Below are 18,261 nucleotides of genomic sequence, written 5' to 3' on the forward strand. Positions count from 1 at the left end.
CACTGTTTACAATAGCAAAGACTTGGAATTAACCCAAATGCCCATCAAGGATAGATTGGTTAAAGAAAATGTGGCACATATACATCATGGAATACTTGGCAGCCATAAAAAAGGATAGGTTCATGTCCTTCATACGGATATGGATGAATCTGGAAACCATCATTCTCAGCAAACTGACACAAGAACAGAAAACCAAACACCACATGTTCTCACTCATGAGTGGGTGTTCAACAATGAGAACACATGGACACAGGGAGGGGAGCATCACACACCGGGGTCTTTTGGGGGATGGGGGGCTAGCACAGTGATAGCAGCAGGTGAGGAGACTGGGGAGGGATAACATTAGGAGAAATACCTAATGTAGGTGAAGCGGGGATGGAGGCAGCAAACCACCATGGCATGTGTATACCTGTGTAACAGTCCTGCAAGATCTGCACATGTACCCCAGAACTTAAAGTATAATAAAAAAAATACAGATAGATAGATAGATACACATATACATATATAGTTGGAGAAATAAACATTTAGACAGGTAGGAAAACAGACTGAAGTTTTAAATTGTATTTTTAACAGTCATTCTAAAAGAATTATTTATCATTATATATTTGTATGACTGTTACAAGTTGAAATAAAAAACATGGAAGTATGCTTTCAATTGACCAGTGTTATATAGAGAGAGTGAATTAAATAATTTTATGCATATGAAGTCACTAATAATTTGAGCACATAGAGTGTTCTACGTTACCTATATTTACTTTTTAATTCTTGTAACAGCCCCATGAACTATCTACTGTTATTCTCATCATTCCCATCTGCCAGGTAAGGAAGCTGAGGTCTAGAGAAGCTCATCAGTTGGACTAAAGGCACAGTCAGTAAGTGGTAGAGCCGAGGTTTGAACCCTGGTCCTCTGGTGTCACGCTTGCAACCAACTGCTCGTTACTGGTATCTTATTGTGATGATTTTGGAAAACACTACTTATTTATTTGAAATGTATTAATAATCTTTATTCATTTACAAGTTTAGTAAAGAAAAAAATTACTATATATTCAAACAAGATACATAATTTTCTCATCATCTGCAATTTCTGTTTATGCTTTGGGAAATGAAAAAAATTTAAATGAATAAATGCAGCTGATGCTTTAGCAAAATAAATAAATATAAGAAAAGACAAGTGGGTCACTGAGTTCAATTTTCCAGGTGATAAAGGCACAATGTATTCAGCAGAAGATTAGTCATTTCTTGCCCTCAACCGGGTACAACTATGTCCTGCAGGAGGCAGTTGCCAATTTCTGGAGACACTTTGGGTTGTCACAACTGTGGGCGGGGGACGGGCAGCAAGGTGCTCCTGGCATCTGGTGGCTGGAGACCAGGACTCAACATCTGCAGTGCATGGAAAAGCCCCCACACAAAGAATTCTCCAGCCCAGACGTCAGCAGAGCAGAGGCTGAGAAACCCTGCCCACCATACACAGAGTTTCTCTAGACAGTGTCTGCTACGGGGCTAGTTTCAATTATTAGAAAGGTTTCCCTCAAACTGAACCCAAATTCTGCCTGCATAAAGCTTCCTGCTCCAAACTTTCACTGAGCACTTGGTTCCTTCCCAGCACTGTTCTTGGGACAGCTGTTTTGTAGAAGGAATTAGAGAAAGAGATATATCAGGACATGACTAAGGCTCAGAGTCCCTAGACCTTGGGGTCCCAGGGAAAGCAGCTTCACCTTCCTGTTGCCACCAAGATTCCCCTCTTCTTCACTCAACGGAGTGAAGGATGGCCCTTCAAGTGGCCAAAGGGACTTCCCGCAACATAAATACCATCAGGTCACTCCTGGTATTGCCTTCAGGGCCACCAACAAAGATTTCATAAAGTGTTTTTTGTTTTGTTTTGTTTTGTTTTTTGAGACAGAGTCTCGCTCTGTTGCTCAGGCTGGAGTGCAGTGGCATGGTCTTGGCACACTGCAACCTCTGCCTCCTGGGTTCAAGCAATGCTCCTGCCTCAGCCTCCCAAGCAGCTGGGATTACAGGTACCTGTTACCACACCAGGCTAATTTTTTATATTTTTAGGAGAGACAGGGTTACACCATGTTGGCCAGGCTGGTCTCGAACTCCTGACCTCATGATCCACCCACCTCGGCCTCCCAAAGTGCTGGGATTACAGGCACGAGCCACCACACCCAGCCCACAAAGTGTTTTTTGTAGGGGCAGGGAGTGGGGGGACAGTGGGGAGGGGGTCCTCAGTAAGGCTGGGCTCATCCTCTGAGTTCCACAGACTCAGGCCACTCAGGTACAGGCTCCCTCCAGTTGTATGCCCTGTAACCTCGAAAGGGAGTTATTCTCGTTTGTGGCTTAACTTTGAGAAGGGCTGCGTCTGGCCTGAGGAATCATTTCTCACAGCCCCCAGGCTAGAATGGACCTCTCCCTCTAACTGACTTGAGAGCTCACCTGGAGCTGCCCCCCTCTACCCCCAAGTCCCCTGGTCCCCAACACAACTCCACCAGTCACAAAGACAAAACCATTTTTATCCAGATGTACACCTGTGACAGGAAGTGACCTGCCTGCCCAGAGCCACATAGCGCAGGACACAGGCCCTGCTCCCAGAGCATCTGGTCAGGCACTCAGATAAACAGGTCCGCAGAGCTGTGGTTCTGCCCCCAGCTGCTGCTCAGAGACGGGGAGAGATGTGCAGCGGCTGCCCAGACCTGCAGACACATGACTGCCCAGGCACCCAGCCCACTGTCGTGGGGGCCTCTAGGGAGGTGACTCTGTGCTTTTTGTTTACCTGCCCATCGCCATACATCCACCTCCTTCTCCAGGATCCAAATTACTTGCCTACACAGTGGCCAGGTGGCACAGGCAGCCAATGGCAGGGTCAAGGGCTACCCAGCAGACAGGGGGCCCATGCTGCTAGAGAGGGGACCAGTCTGTGAGGCCAACGGGCAGCTCCAGGGACAGATGGGCACTAGGTGATCCAGAGGGCTGGCTATATAGACACAGTCTGGGATCATCAGAGTCACATAACAACACTGTGCCTAGATAACCTCACCCAGGGCTCCTCCATCCCTCACCTGGAACTCCCCTATCATCCCTCACCTGGGCATCCTCCATCATCCCTCACCCAGGGCTCCTCCATCATCCCTCACCCAGGGCTCCTCCATCATCCCTTACCTGGGCATCCTCCATCATCCCTCACCTGGGACTCCTCCATCATTCCTCACCTGGGGCTCCTCCATTATCCCTCACCCGGGGCTCCTCCATCCCTCCCCTGGGCATCCTCCATCATCCCTCCCTTGGTCATCCTCCATCATCCCTCACCCAGGGCTCATCCACCCCTCACCTGGAACTCCCCAATCATCCCTCACCTGGGCATCCCCCATCATCCCTCACCCAGGGCTCCTCCATCATCCCTCACCTGGAAGACCTACATCATCCCTCACCCAGGGCTCCTCCATCATCCCTCACCTGGAACTCCCCCATCATCCCTCACCTGGGCATCCTCCATCATCCCTCACCCAGGGCTCCTCCATCATCCCTCACCTGGAACTCCCCCATCATCCCTCACCTGGGCATCCTCCATCATCCCTCGCCCAGGGCTCCTCCATCATCCCTCACCCAGGGCTCCTCCATCATCCCTCACTCGGGGTTCCTCCATCATCCCTCACCTGGAACTCCTCCATCATCCCTCACCCAGGGCTCCTCCATCATCCCTCACACAGGGCTCCTCCATCATCCCTCACCCGGGGCTCTTCCATCATCCCTCACCCGGGGCTCCTCCATCTGTCACCTGGGGCTCCTCCATCATCCCTCACCCAGGGCTCCTCCATCATCCCTCACCCAGGGATCCTCCATCATCCCTCACCCGGGGCTCCTCCATCATCCCTCACCCGGGGATCCTCCATCATCCCTCACCCGGGGCTCCTCCATCATCCCTCACCTGGAACTCCTCCATCATCCATCACACAGGGCTCCTCCATCATCCCTCACACAGGGCTCCTCCATCATCCCTCACCCGGGGCTCCTCCATCATCCCTCACCTGGGGCTCCTCCATCATCCCTCACCCGGGGCTCCTCCATCATCCCTCACCCGGGGCTCCTCCATCATCCCTCACCTGGAACTCCTCCATCAACCATCACACAGGGCTCCTCCATCATCCCTCACCTGGGGCTCCTCCATCATCCCTCACCCGGGGCTCCTCCATCATCCCTCACCCGGGGCTCCTCCATCCCTCACCCGGGGCTCCTCCATCATCCCTCACCCAGGGATCCTCCATCTCTCACCTGGGACTCCTCCATCATCCCTTACTCCAGACTCCTACATCCGCTCACCCAGGGCTTCTCTGTCCCTCACCTGGGTCTTCTCTGTCCTTCACCCAGGGCTCTGCCAGCCCCTTAATGGTCTCTGGCCTCTCTCCATCTTGCCCTATACTCCATGCCTCTCACAGAACTCTGAGAAAACTTTACAGACTGCAAAGTAAAGAATGTTGTGTTTTGTCCTCATCTTCCTGCACTGGGGTCAAAATGTGAACTCCCACCCAGGGCCTACAGGCCAAGGTGCCTCCCTAACCACCTCTCCCCTCATTTGGGGGCCAGCCACATGCTGCCCCTCACCCCACACAGTGCAGTTTGTTGTCACCCCAATCTGCTCTGACACAGACTCACAGGCGGCTGGTGATGAGGGCCATGTCACCCCAACCTTGTCCCCTAGCACTAGCTGCAGGGGTCCTCCAGTCTTCCTCACTGCTGCGCATGCCAAGAACAGAGGCTGGCCCCTACATAATGCTCAGGAAACATCACCAGCTAGATGAACAGACTGATGAATGTTCTCACTGATGAACAAGGAGCCAAGCCCAGTCATGGCAAACCTCTTGACTCCTGGTACAGCGCATGCAGGATGCTGAGGCCCTTCTGAGACTCAGGATTCCTCATGTGTGACACACAGAGTTGCCAAGCACAGCCAGGAGTGGCACAAAAGCCTCACAGACTGTTCCCATCCATCCTGCACTTTGGCTGGCATGGAAGGAGTGGGAGCTGCTGGCCCTCCCCCAGCTGGCTTCTCCTGAGTAGCCCCTCCGTCCAAAGCACACCAGAGAGCTGCTGCAAGGAACAGGGTGGCATCCAGAAGTGCCCAGTGCTGGGTGCAAACAGTGGAGGAAACCCCTCCCCGCCTGAGCTGCTCCTGCACACCTCTGCTATGTGCTGCTAGGCAGCAATGACCACAGTGCCTCCCATTTCCAGGGAGATTCCACAAGCACCATGGGCAACTAATCCTCATATTTGGCTGACTCCAGTAAGAGGAGGTTTACTGAGATTCCATCCTGCTTCCTACTTGAGCCTGTGTGTGCTGCTTCATGTGGGGCCATGGGTTCTTCCCTCTCCCTGGGGTTCAGGGAGTCCTCTCAAAGCCCTACCTCATCCCTCCTCCAGACAATGTGCATCTGGGAGGAAGACTACCTAAGGCTGCAGTTTGTATACTGTTCCAGGATACCAAATGTCTCAGGACTCCAGGCCTCAGCCTCTCCTTCAGGGAAATGGGCCTGAACCCCTAAAGTCTGCACCATTGCTCTAGCAAAAGCAGGTCAGTGCAGAAGTCTGGTGAGGTGGGACCAGGCAGGGAGGGCCTTGCGCCCCCTTGACGCTTCCTTCCCATCAGTCCCAGTGTTCCTGATAAGTGCTTCCTGACTACTCTTCCCACTGGCCCAAGCTTTCCCGGAGATTCACACACAGAATATGCCTTGATGGGGTTTTATAAGGGGAAGGGTAAAATAAGGGACAAAATCACAAAGCTACAAGAAGATTTTAGTGATCTGGAATTGTGGGGTGAAGGTAATGGGGTTGGGGTTCAGCGCCTGAATCTGGCAGCCTGAGGGGTGAGTGTATCAGTCCTCAGGTCAGATCCTGGTCCCAGAGCACTCTCCAAGGCCAATCAGATCCTCATGTTTATCCAATACTGTGGCCTTGTGCCCAATCCATGGCATGTAGGGAATAAGAATGAACAAGGGCTTTACACGTGCTCTCCACCTCAGTGGAACCATCCACTTGATGCATGGAGATCAATGGGGCCATGTGCTGCTCATACAGAGAGAGGCTGGCACTGCTCCATAACTATGCTTGCTGTTCCCACTCCAGGAATACAGAACCCTGGCCTTGCCCCACCAAAGCATCCTCAGCAGTGAAGTATGCAGCCAAAAAGATTGCCCCGGGGGAGGATGACAGTCAGAGAAAGGAGATGGAGACCCACATGAGAGAACCCCATACATAATATGAGAAAAGTCCTATACATGTACAGAAAATGCCTAGCTCAACATCTGATGCAGAGGTTCAAACATACGGTTAAAAAAGAAGATAGCAACCCTCCTTCACAAGTATGCAGGTATACACTGGACACACAGCAGCACATGCATGAACACGGAGAGCATGGCAGGGGTGGGCAGCACCCTGCACATGTACGGTTCTGGAAATTCAGTCACCACACATTAAAAGATGATTATAAAAAAAGATCAAAGAACCATCAGTGAACAATCTAAAAAAGAAGTTAAGAAAATAATACCACTTACTATGGTGTCTAAAAGAATAAAACATCTAGGAATCAATGTAACTGAGAAGGTGAAAGACCTGTAAACCAAAAATTATAAAACACTGCTGAAAGAAATTAAAGAAGACACAAATAAGTGGAGCGGTATCCCATGTTCATGGATCAAAAGACTTAATACTATTAAGATGACAAAACAATCTGCCGACTGAACACAATCCCTAACAAAATTCCAACAGTGCTTTTTTGCAGGAATGGAAAAACCATCCTCAAATTCGTATGTAACGCAAGAAACCCAAAACAGCCAAAACAATAGTGAAAAAGAATACAAAGTCAGAGGACTCATACTTCCTGCTTTCAAAACTTACTACAACTTGCAGTAATCAAAGCAGTGTGGCATTGGCATAAGGAGATAGAACTGAGAGTCCAGAAATAAATCCCTGTCTATACGATCAAATGATTTTTGGTCCAGGCGCCAAGATCATTCAACAGAGAAAGAATGCTCATCAACAAATGATGCTGAGACAACTGGATATCCAGCTTCAAAAGAATAAAGTTGGACTCCTACCTTCCATCACTACAAAAATAAACAGAAGATGGATCAAAAACCTAAGATAAGAGCTAAAATGATAAAACTCTTAAAGGAAATTACAGAGTAAACCTGTATAACCCTGCATCTTGCAATGGAATCTCAGATATGGCACCAAAAGCATAAGCAACAAAAGAAAAAAGAGCTAAACTAGACTTCATCAAAGTTAAAAACTTTACTGCATCAGTAGTCATTATCAAGAAAGTTAAATGACAACCCACAGAATGGAAAAATATATTTGCAAATCATATATCTGATAAGGATACAGCATCTAGACTATATAAAGAACTCTTAGGCTTCAAGACAAACAATCCAATTTAAAAGTGGGCAAAGGCCAACAAGCATGTGAAAGCTGTTCAACATCATTGGTCAGTAGAGAAATGCAAGTCAAAAACATAAGGAAATACCATTTTATACCCATTAGGATGGCTTTAATTAAAAAAAAAATGGAAAACAAGTGTTGGCGAGGATGTGGAGAAATTGGAACACTGCTGAGGAGAATTTAAAATAATGCAGCTCCTGTGTAAAACAGTTTGCCGGTTACTCGAAAAGTTAAACATAGAATTACCATATGATCCAACAATTCCATTCCTAAGTATATATCCAAAAGAACTGAAACAGGTGTTCAAACAAATATTTATACACAAATGTTTATAGCAGCATTATTTACAACAGCCATAGGTGGAAAAATCCCAAATGCCCATACACTGATGAATGGATAAACTGTGGTCTATCCATACAATGGAATATTATTCAGCCATAAAAACTAATGAAACACTGACACGTGATACAATGTGGATGAACCTGAAAAACACTGTACTAAGCAAAAGAAGCCAGACACAAAAGGTTACATATTGTATGATTCTATTTATATGAAATAGTAAATATCCAAAATAGACACACCAATAGAGTCAGAAAGCAGACAGCTGGTTGTCAGGGGCTAGTGGGAGGAGGAAAGAGCAGGGACTACTTAGTGCATATGGGGTATACTTAGGAGTGACGAAGATGTTTGGGCACTAGATAAAGGTGGCGGTTGCTCAACCACCTTTGATGGCACTATGATGACACTAAATGCCACTCAACTTCACACTTTCAAATGGTTAATTTTATATGAATTTCACCGCAATTTTTTTTAAAAAGGTGAAAGGCTGGTTTCCCCATGTGCACATTTCTAGCTAAATAGTTTCAATAAAAGCAAACGTTTTGGCGATTAAGATGAGGTTCACAACAAATTGCTTCCTTCAAGACACACCGCCTTCGGAAAGCTTCGACAGATAGGGACATATACCGCAAAGATTTTTCAGTTCCTATACTTTGAGATCCAAACCAGTCAGTGGCTAGAATTCTAAATATGTTCACGTGTTTTCTGTGGGTGACCCAGCAGTATGGTGGCAGGGAGAGTCCAGGAGAAAAGTAAACAGGTCCTGCACCCTAAAGAATAGAAGCCAAGTCCCATTCTGGAGCCCACAGCTAGGACCGCCCAACTGCAACCGAACCAAACAGCTGAGAATCAAGTTTTGCAGAAGTTAGAGGACAGAGAACGAGAGATGCAGAGAGGGAGGCACTATGGCGAGAGACCCTGAGAGGCGCCCGGCATACTCAGACCCAGGAGGGAGCTGCTGCAGTCAGCTGCTTGGACAGTGAAGCACCTCTCATCCCCTAGCTCGGTATGTGGCCTTCCTCTGTGACCACATTTCCGTCCATGTTACACTGCTGAAACCATGGACATGAGCAGTTATCAGCCCCCATATTTGCTCAGGCCCTTGAGCCAGAATAACCTGAGCCAGGTGCCACCTCCTCACCTGCACCCTCTCGGAGGTGAGGGTGTCCACCTGCTGCGGCTCGGAGTGCACCTGATGAAGCCAGAGACCTGCGTGTGACAGAGCCCCCGCTGCTTCTGTGTCCACGCTGGGAAAGCAGGTGACAGGGTGACCCACACTATCTGCCTCTCACAGTCGACATGGGAACCAAACATGATGAATGAAAAATAACCCCTATGGCATTAAACCTCGACTGAATGTTAGCTTCCACAGCACAATCAGACCCATCTGTTATTTTAAAAAACCAAGAGATGGACTTTGTTTTACCCACACCCTGAATTTCAAAAGTAATATTCTCCCAGAGAAGCGTGTCATGGAACAACACTATTTTCTGGCCCATACTTGCTCCCACCAGAAAAATTCACTCTTTTAGAAGAACCTGGCATGTGTCAAGGTACTACAAGGATGGCCAAAAAAGAGGGTGTCTGGGGGTGGCAGGGTCCACCCAAAACTCTGCCCAGATTTTAGGTTATCTGTGGCCACACCGAGCCCAAGCAGCCCCAAACAAATGTGGGCTGCAGTCCAGAGGTTCACACCAAGCACACTTCCAGCCAACTATTAAGTATGTTCAATAATAGCAAACATTCTGACAATTGAGATGAAGCTCCTTACTTCCTTCAAGACCTGCCTCCTTTGGAAAGCATCCACAGACAGGGACTTCTACTTTACCCTCTAAAAGCTGGCCTGACATTGTTCCCACCTCCTCCAGAACTCTAAAAACTCACACAGGGGGAGAATTCCTTGTTTTTAAGTGATTAATCATTATTCCTACATCACAATGACATCTCCCTGAGGAGGCCCCTTCCCCCAGTACTCCGGCATGTGAGGCTCTAGGATTTAACTCTCAGCTCTGATCACCCAGATGTGACCCACGGCGGGGCCTCCTTCCCTCTCGCACACACACTCCACTGGCCAACAACAGAGCTGGCCTGCAGGGCACAGCCACAGTGTTCCCAGGTAGCCCCTGGATGTGGCTCTGCCCCAAGGAACTTAAGGCTGGGTAGGTACAATGAAAGCCCAGAAAGGCCATCCCAAAGGAGCTGGACACAGAGACAGGAGCCTGAGGAGGAAAACAGGCCAAGCCCAGACAGAAAGACGGACGCACAGGAATTGGAGGGAGCCATGCCACGCAATTTGTCCACTCTACCTTCTGAGCACTTCCAGAATGTGACCCTTCTCCCCACCCCAGTCCCAATGCCCTCCCCCTGGGTACAAGCCCTGTTGCCTCTCACCTGCAGGACAGTCACCTCCTCACTGGCTCCCTGCCCCTAACTTCCCCCCCACCTGTCCCCAAAGCAACGTGGGGGACCCTGTCAAAATCTCAGTCCACTCCAGCCCCTCCTCTGCTGAGACACTCTCCCTCCAGGGTGGCTGCCACCTTTCTCAGAGGAGCTGCCTGGCTACCCCCTGGGCCCTCACTGAACTCCACACAGAATACATGCCCAACAGATAGTTACTGAGGTATAAATGAAATGTCTGTCACTGAAGTGACCTGAACAGCTTTCAGTTTCTTTCAAGTCAGTTTTACTGATTACACCTCCAAAAATCCTTCCAGTCCAATAGAACAAGCAGCTGAAAGAAGGCCAGAAAGCTATGGGTTAAGGATGTTTAAAACTTTTAACAGAAGCATTCTTACTTCCCAGGGATTGAAATTATTCAAAGCAAGTTTGTGACAAAGTGAGATGCCAGGTCATCCACCATACGGCTGCAGGCAGGGGTGGAGGGCATGGGGTCTGGTCTCCATTGTCCAGTTAGAAGACACAGGCACAAGGGACCACAGTGCATGGCCCGAGGGGCTTTGTGCAAGAGTGGGATCCCTAAGAGGAGAGGAGAGATCCTCCTCAGTGCCTGTGCCAAGCCACACATCCCCACCAAACGAGGCATACAAGACACCTCCAAAGGCAACCGGCCTCCAGCTGCTTCCTGCCAAGTCCTGCCACAAAATCCATCCCTCCCAGGACAAAGCTCACATTCTGGGACAGCACCCCAGTCGGTGCCAGTGAAGAAGGGCGAGGTGATGATGATCTCCGGCCCCAGGAGCGATGAGCCAAGGTCAAGATGGGGCTGGAGGAGGAATCTTGCAAAGACTTGGTGAAGGGACAGCTCAAGTATGGCACACACATCCCAGGGACAGCAGGGAGCCTGAAAGGAGGGCCTCTTTCCCCCACCCCCACTCGACACTGCCCCTCCAGGGAATGCAGGATGCATGACCCCAAGGACAGAACACAACGCTCCTCCCTCCCCCATGGTGAACACTCTTCCCACCCAGGCCATCGGTCAGTCCCACCCGCCACGGCTAGAACACTGGGAGGGGTGCTCAGAGTCCCTGAGGAGGGGCCCTTGAAGCAAGCTCTGGCCCCACAAATGGCCAAAGCTCTATCCCAAACAAGTTCTCGGCTGCCGCCAAAGCTGCCAACAGCAAAGACGCAGCCACTGTGTGTGAGTGATGACTTAGAGACCCTCTCTCCAATTCTCCCCAAAACGGGGCTGGCTGGAGGAATGTGATGTGACCACAGGTGGGACAGAACGGCTTTTTACTTTAACAGTTGTGTGTTTATTTTTATAGTTACTGTGTATGGTAAGTTACAGTAATGTTCTATTTCAGGGAATGACATGAAGTTTCCTTTTAAAAGCAGTATTTTCGAGAGTAAGGAGACATGAGGATTAAATGCAAGGTGGGATCCGGGAACAGAAAAATGACATTAAGCGGGGGACACTGGTTAAATACATCTGAATAAAGTCTGCAGTTTGGTTAACAGCCCAGCACCAGCGTTAACTCCTTCGTTCTGGTACTGGTCCCGTGGCTATGTAAGATGTTCACTGCAGAGAAAGCAGAGGGAAGGATACAGGGAAACTGCCATCTTTGGAACTCTTTGGTAAGTCTAAAGTTCTCTCAAAATAAAAAGTTTAAAAGTATTCAAACTTTTAAAAAGTGAGCTGAAATGTTAAATGGAAATAAATCACAGTATAGGTGGTACAAAGATCAAGAAAGAACCACTGGGGCCACAGGAGACTATCTGGAAGTGGAGAAACACAGGGGTCTGGTCACACATGTTTGTTTTACTGATGAGAACAGTGATGCTGAGAGACCAAGCGACTCGCCCAGGGCTGTGAGAGCTGTACCAACCCCACCAACCCCTGATGCCTGTCCCCCCCATCACACACCTGCCCAGAACCACAGGGGTGGGGGAGGAGGCACACCCAGAGGCTTTCTCCCCTTAGGGTTCACTGTGGCAAATGACCCCGCCTCTGCTCGATAAGATACAGGAGAAAATGACTTTCATGGCTGATGGGAAGCACAGCTCCTTTCAGACCCCACAGCCACCACAAATAGGTGAGAATAAATCTGTGCTGATCAACCACCTGTATTAGATTCAATCAGAGATCCCAAATAAGAAAAAAGGAGATAAAGCCTCCCAAAATATTCCTCTTTTTGGGATTTTTGCATGGGCCAATACAGCAAATGACATCAACCAGCTCTCAGGCCAGCTCTCAGCCCCTGTCGCCTGCCTGCCCCTCATTCCTGGAGTTTTTCGCTTGGCCTCGAAGTCTAGTTCAGAACTAACCTTCCCTTTCCAGAGGGTCCCCTGAGCAGTGAGACAAAGGTTTTCTCCATCCCTCTCACTCTCTCCAGTCTGGGCCCCAAGTGTGGGCAGCAGCCAGGAGCTGACACAGGTGCCCAGAGGGTTCTGCAGGGGGGTGACTGCTCGCCAGATCAGGGCCCCGGTGGGGATGAGGGAGAAGGGACAGACCCCACCACTTTCAGAGCCAACTGCTCAGCATCTTTGGATCTGAAGAGCTTTAGAGGTTCTCACCCACTTTGGTCCGGCTGTGAACTTTTTCTTGCTGGCTGCCAGTTGGGGGTGTGCACGGCAGCCCTGTTCTGGGCAGAGCTTGGTGTTCCCACTCAGCCTCCCCTGCTCCGAGGGGCTTCCATAGCCCTGGACATACCAGGAAGGCAGCCCAGATTTCCGTGGGCATTCTCACCCCAGAGTCCCAGGCCCTTCTTACAGCATGGAGGTGGGACTCAGGCCTGCGGCTGACAGACATAGCAGGCCCTGTCACATCCCAGCCACCCGGGTCACCACATGCAAACTGGCAGGACGGGACTCGGGGCCACAACCCACTCTTAAGGGCCACTGACCAGTCTTGAAGACCCAGGCTTAAAACCAGCAGGAGGGTCTCCTCTCTGGAAGGAGAATCCCGGACCAACCACCACCACACACCCCTCTCTTCCCCCAGGCTGCTCCTGGTGGTTTGGGACTGTAGCCCCAGAGGGCATACAGCCCTGGCCAGCCCCGGTCCAAACACATCCCACAGGCAAATTCAGATGCAAGAGAACCTGTTGGAGCAGTTTGGGCATGACTATCACCTCCTCTTCCTCCTCCTCCATTTACTTCTTGGTGGGAAGGGACCTATCCTAGGCACGGGGCCAGGTCATGGCCACCAGCAACGGCCAAGAGGGCGGGGGTTTTCAGTGACTCCAAGAGTTACCTCCTTCCCCCCTCCCCATCTTCCTTAGAGAGCATAAGATCATGTCAAAACCGGGGTGTTCCTGCCAGGAACGGAGAGGAGGGAAACTGGGAAAGCTGAAGGCCGGGGAGGAGGCGGCAAACCCATACCAACCCCCTTTACCCAACTCACAGACACTATTCTGTCACCACACTCCCGCCCCGGGACCCGCAGGCCTGCCAGGTTCAGGTGCTCCGCGGGGGTCCGAGAGGGGTCCTGCCTTCCGGGACAAGGTCCGAGGGAGCTCGCAGGCCACGGCGGAGGGTGGGCGCGCCGGCTGCCACCTCGCCGGAGCCCCCACGGCCGTCCCAGCCCTGCCGGCGTCGGAGCCCGCCACTCGCGCCTCTCCCGGGACCCGCACCGGGCTGCGCTCCCGCTTCTCCCGGCCCGGTCAGCCCCGAGCCCGCGCGGGGAAAGTTCCTGCAACTTCGCAGGGGGGAGGCGGCGGGGGCTCCAGGCCTGGGCCTCCCTCCGGATGCCCGGCCTCTGCGGCCGCCGCGACCCCGCTGACAGGCGGCCCGGCCCGGGCCTGGAGCCCCAACTTCCCCGCGCCCCGAGCCCCGAGCCCACCTTCCGGCCCGCGGGCCTCGCTTTGTGCGCGGCGGCCAGGGGCGCCCAGCGCGGGCCCCGTGCTTGGCGCCCCCGCCCTGGGCACAAAAGGGCGCGCGGCCCGGCCCGGCCCAGCCCCGACCTGGGCGCCCGGAATGCGGCGGCGGCGGCCCGTCCCCGAGCCGGGCCTGCGGGCGCGCAGCCGGGGGCGCGGGGCTCGGTCGGGAGGGGTGGCCGGGCTGGCCGGGCCGAGCGGCCGCCGCGCGCTCACCTGCCGTGGAACCAGTCCTTGCAGGCGTCGCACTCGATCATGAAGCGGGTAACGTCGTAGGGGAGCCGGCAGACGCAGTACACGGGCACAGTCGCCATGTTGCCGCGCCGCGCCGCCGCTCGGCCCCGCCGCTGCGCTGCCCGGGTCGGTCCGGGCCGGGCCGGGGGCCGGGCCGCGCGAGGGCGGCGGGGGCGGCGGGGCGCAGGCGGCGCCGCGGCCCAGAGGGGACGGGGACGGGGGCGCACGACAGCACCCCGCGCGCGCTCCCGGCCGGGCGCGTCCACACAATGCCGGGCGCGCTGGCTGGAGGGGCCGCGCCGGGAGCCGCCCGCCGGCCCGCGGGGCTCAGGGCGCGAGTGTGCGCGGGGGACGAGCCGCGCGCGGGACACAAAAGGGAATGGACGCGCGGGGGCGGCGGGCGGGGAGCCGCGGCCCCACCGAAGGGACCCCCGGCCGCCGAGCGGCCTCTACGTCAGCGCCCCGGGTGGCGCCGCCTCCGCCCGCCGGCCTGGGCCGCCGCTCCCGCCGCCGGGAAGGCGGGCTGGGGAACCCTGCGGGGGAGAAGGTGGGTTGGGGGACCCCACCAGGGGAAAAGGCGGGCGGGGGCACCCCGCCGGAGGAAATGGCGGGTGGGGGGACCCCAAAGGTGGAATATAGTCCGAGGAGGGCCCCAAGGCTGAAGGCAGACCCAGGGGTCCACGGGCGCGGAGGTGAGCTGGGGGAGCCCTGAGGGTGAAAGTGGGGTAGGACCCCGGGGAGAAGGTGGGCGGGGCACCGGGGAGAAGATGAGCTGGGGGAACCCGAGCAAAACTGGCGGGGAGACCCGGGGTGTGGGAGCGGAGCCTGCAGGGACGCCTTCCTCGTCCAGAAGGCCGACAAGCAAATACTTGGCCCTAACTTTCTTCCAACCCCACCATGGTCTGGGTATTCCTCCTCCTCGGCCGCGCGGCCTCCTTCCCATGCCCGTTTCCCACTGAATTTCTGGCTGGGACACCGCTTCCCCTTTCCCCTCATTCCCGGCTGGGGACTGCCGCCTCCCTCAAAGGATCCCGCCCGCGGACTTCCCTGATGCTCAGCCCCAGAGGAAGACGACAGAAGCCGGGGCCGGGAGTGCGCTGGCATGGGCGGGTTAGCTCTATCACGAGAGAGCTCCCTGGCATTTGAGCCCCCCAGGCCCGTGACCTAAGAGGCGGAGAGGACGGGAAACCTGGCCCCTGTGTCCAGGGAGCTGAGCCCCCACTGTGGGGAGGAGAAGCAGAGGTGCGCTATGAGGAGTAACTTGCACACGTTCTAGAGGAGGCTTCCCTGCCCCGCTAGTCTCTGCATCTTTGGGGCATCCGTGCTGGGCGGGGGGCACATCCCTCCCCGCCTTTCCTCCCTCACCGTCTTTCTCTTCCCATCCTCCCTCAGCAAAATCCGCATCATGCTGGGAAATGCGGGCTATTTCTGAGAGGAATTCCAGAATCTCGGGACAGGAAACCTGGCCCGGTCTCCAGCAGCATCGGTGACAAGGCTCCTTAGCCCCTCGGCCCCTCACCATAACTGCCCCCTGCAGCTGCCTAGGGGCCGTTCGCTCCAAGGCAGGCTGGTCAATTAAGGTTCCTCCTCCTTCTGAGCCAAAATCTGCCCTCAGAGTCAGCCACCAACCCCCAACAGGTGACCCCGTGGTTACAGACTCAGGGCACTACCCAAAGCACTAGGCACTGGGGAAAGGGGCTGGGGGAGAAGCAGCTGGCTATGGAGGGAGAGGAAGGAGCAGGAGACCCCTAGCTCCCACACCTATGGGTTGTCCAGGATGGCCTGCAATAGGCCTTCCTACCTGAATTCCGGTTGTCACTGGTTCCCTTCCTCCTGGGTGAAAGCCTGGGTGTTTTGGTTTTTCTTTTAACATACTAAAGTTCTGGGAAAAGAGTAATTCTTAAACCGCTGTCTACTATGATGTAGATAGAATGCTCAGCCTTAAGGTTGTGAGCCCAAAAGGAGGGTTTTGGGTGAGTGGTGCCCATTTCCCGGATGGACACACTCTCCCTCGCTCTTAAAGCAGTACTAAAGCAGTCAGGTGAGCAGTGCCCAAATGAAGCTGGAAACTTCTGGAGGCTGCTGTGGCACAGGGGAAGCTGCCCTGACTGTGGGCAGCCCCCCATCCCTGAACACTTCTATTAGCCTGTTTACAAATAATGACAGTAGTTAGCCAACATTTAGCAAATGCTTTTACCAGGACGGTGCCCTGGGCTCAATCCCTCAGGAGGTTTTACCAGTACCCAACCAGATATTTGTAAGCGCTTACCAAATTCCTGGTGATGGCTATTACTACATACACAGGACTCTCCTTTGGTGCCTTGAAATATTGATATTGGTGCCATTTCACAGAAGTGAAGACTGAGGTGCTAAACAATTAAATACCCAGCCAGACAGAGGATGTCAGCTGCCTGGTGAGAGGGGAGAGAGCCAGAGCCAGCAGGTCTCCGAGTCCTGGGCCTGTGCTCCCCGCCTTGCAGTCACCACACAGAATTCCAGAATCTCAGGACAGAAAACCTGGCCCAGTCTCCTAGCAGCCCGGCCTCCCTCCCGAGTCATTCATGGGTGTCCACCCCACCCACCTCCCAACCCTGCCCTCCAGATGGTCTCCTGTGCCCACCTACACGTCCTGTGCTGTCCACCAGATACATTCCTCTTGTTCAAAGCCCATCCATGGCTGCCTATTGTCTGGGATAAAACAAGTGTCACTGCAAGCCCACCAGCTCCCTCTGTTTGGCTTCTTCCTATAGCTTCTCCTTTCTTTTCTTCATCGCCTTCAGGACATGCACCACCCAACTCCTCCCTCCTTCCCTCCTCTCTCACTCCTATACCGAAGTATTTATTGAGCATCTACTGTGTGCCAAGCAGTGTTGTAGATACTGAGGACTCGGGAGAGTCTCAGCTCTGTTGGAGTTCACACTGGAGTAAAGGGAGACAGTCAATACATACATCAATGCATTCAAGATGATTGGGTAGAAAGAAGGGCGCTGGCTAGAGGGATGCTTCCCTGAGAAAGTGAGCTGGGGGCAAAGGCCAGAACGGGACCACTCAGAGAGGGCAAGGAGCACAGGGAACTCACTCTTGCATGGAAAGGCCCCAGAGAGGAGGAGGGCAGTGGCCTTGGAAGTTCAGCAGCGTCTTGCTGCCCCTCACACCTCATTGGCTTTGGCCCCAAACTCAATGGCTTCCTCTGCTTATGCGGTCCTGTGCCTCAGTACCTGCCCACTACACCCTCCCTGTTGCCCAGGGCTCAGCTGCAGTTCAGCGCTTAGGAGGCTATGCCAGTGTCAAGAGGTCCCCACCCACAACCTCAGTCAGGCTGGCATTGTGCAGGTGCAGCGTGGGTGGGCTCACAAGCTCCAGGGCCTCCACTGCACCTGTACCCTGGTGCTACAATGACAGTGCCGCTGCAGGATGGATGTGTTTTATTCCTCTTCCTACCCAGCCAGCCACACAGCCTGCTCCAGGGCCTGTGGTTCACACATTCACTCAACATGTGTCGAGGGCAAGTGCACAATTTTTGGTAAAATTGGGGTTAAATATACGTGATATAAAACTTACCATTTTAACCATTTTTAATGCACAGTTTGGTGGTATTAAGTACATTCACACTGTTGTGCAACCACCACCATTCATCTGCAGAAATTTTTCCATGGTCTCCAGTGGAAACTGTCCCTTATAAATACTAAGCCTCCCCTCCTCCAGCCCCTGGCAGCCACCATTCTGCTGTCTCTATGAATTTGACTCCTCTAGTTATCTCATATAAGTGGAATCACACAGTATTTGTCCTTTTGTGACAGGTTTATTTCACTTAACATACTGTCCTCAAGTTTCATCCCCATAAAGCATGGATTAAAATTTGCTTCCTTTTTAAGACAGAATAATATTTCATTGTATGTATGTACCACACTTTGTTTCTCCATTAATCTGCCAGTGGATACTTGGGTGGCTTCCATCCTTTGGCTATGTGAATAATGCTGCT

The 18,261-nt window shown here is 52.9% G+C and overlaps 1 protein-coding gene across 1 annotated transcript in view; it reads right to left on the reverse strand.

Moving 5' to 3' along the window:
* The window catches only part of PHF2 (PHD finger protein 2), a 103,623-nt gene extending 89,258 nt beyond the window's left edge, over positions 1 to 14,365 (reverse strand). Inside the window, exon 1 of the mRNA XM_021671899.2 lies at positions 14,262 to 14,365. Coding sequence (XP_021527574.2) covers positions 14,262 to 14,359 — 98 coding nt within the window. The 5' untranslated portion in view covers positions 14,360 to 14,365. The remainder of the gene's footprint in view (positions 1 to 14,261) is intronic.
* Between the last annotated feature and the right edge of the window lie 3,896 nt (positions 14,366 to 18,261).

This window comes from Aotus nancymaae, unplaced genomic scaffold, assembly GCF_030222135.1.
Source record: "Aotus nancymaae isolate 86718 unplaced genomic scaffold, 86718_ANA_hifiasm-v0.15.2.pri h1tg000041l, whole genome shotgun sequence".
Lineage (NCBI taxonomy): Eukaryota > Metazoa > Chordata > Mammalia > Primates > Aotidae > Aotus > Aotus nancymaae.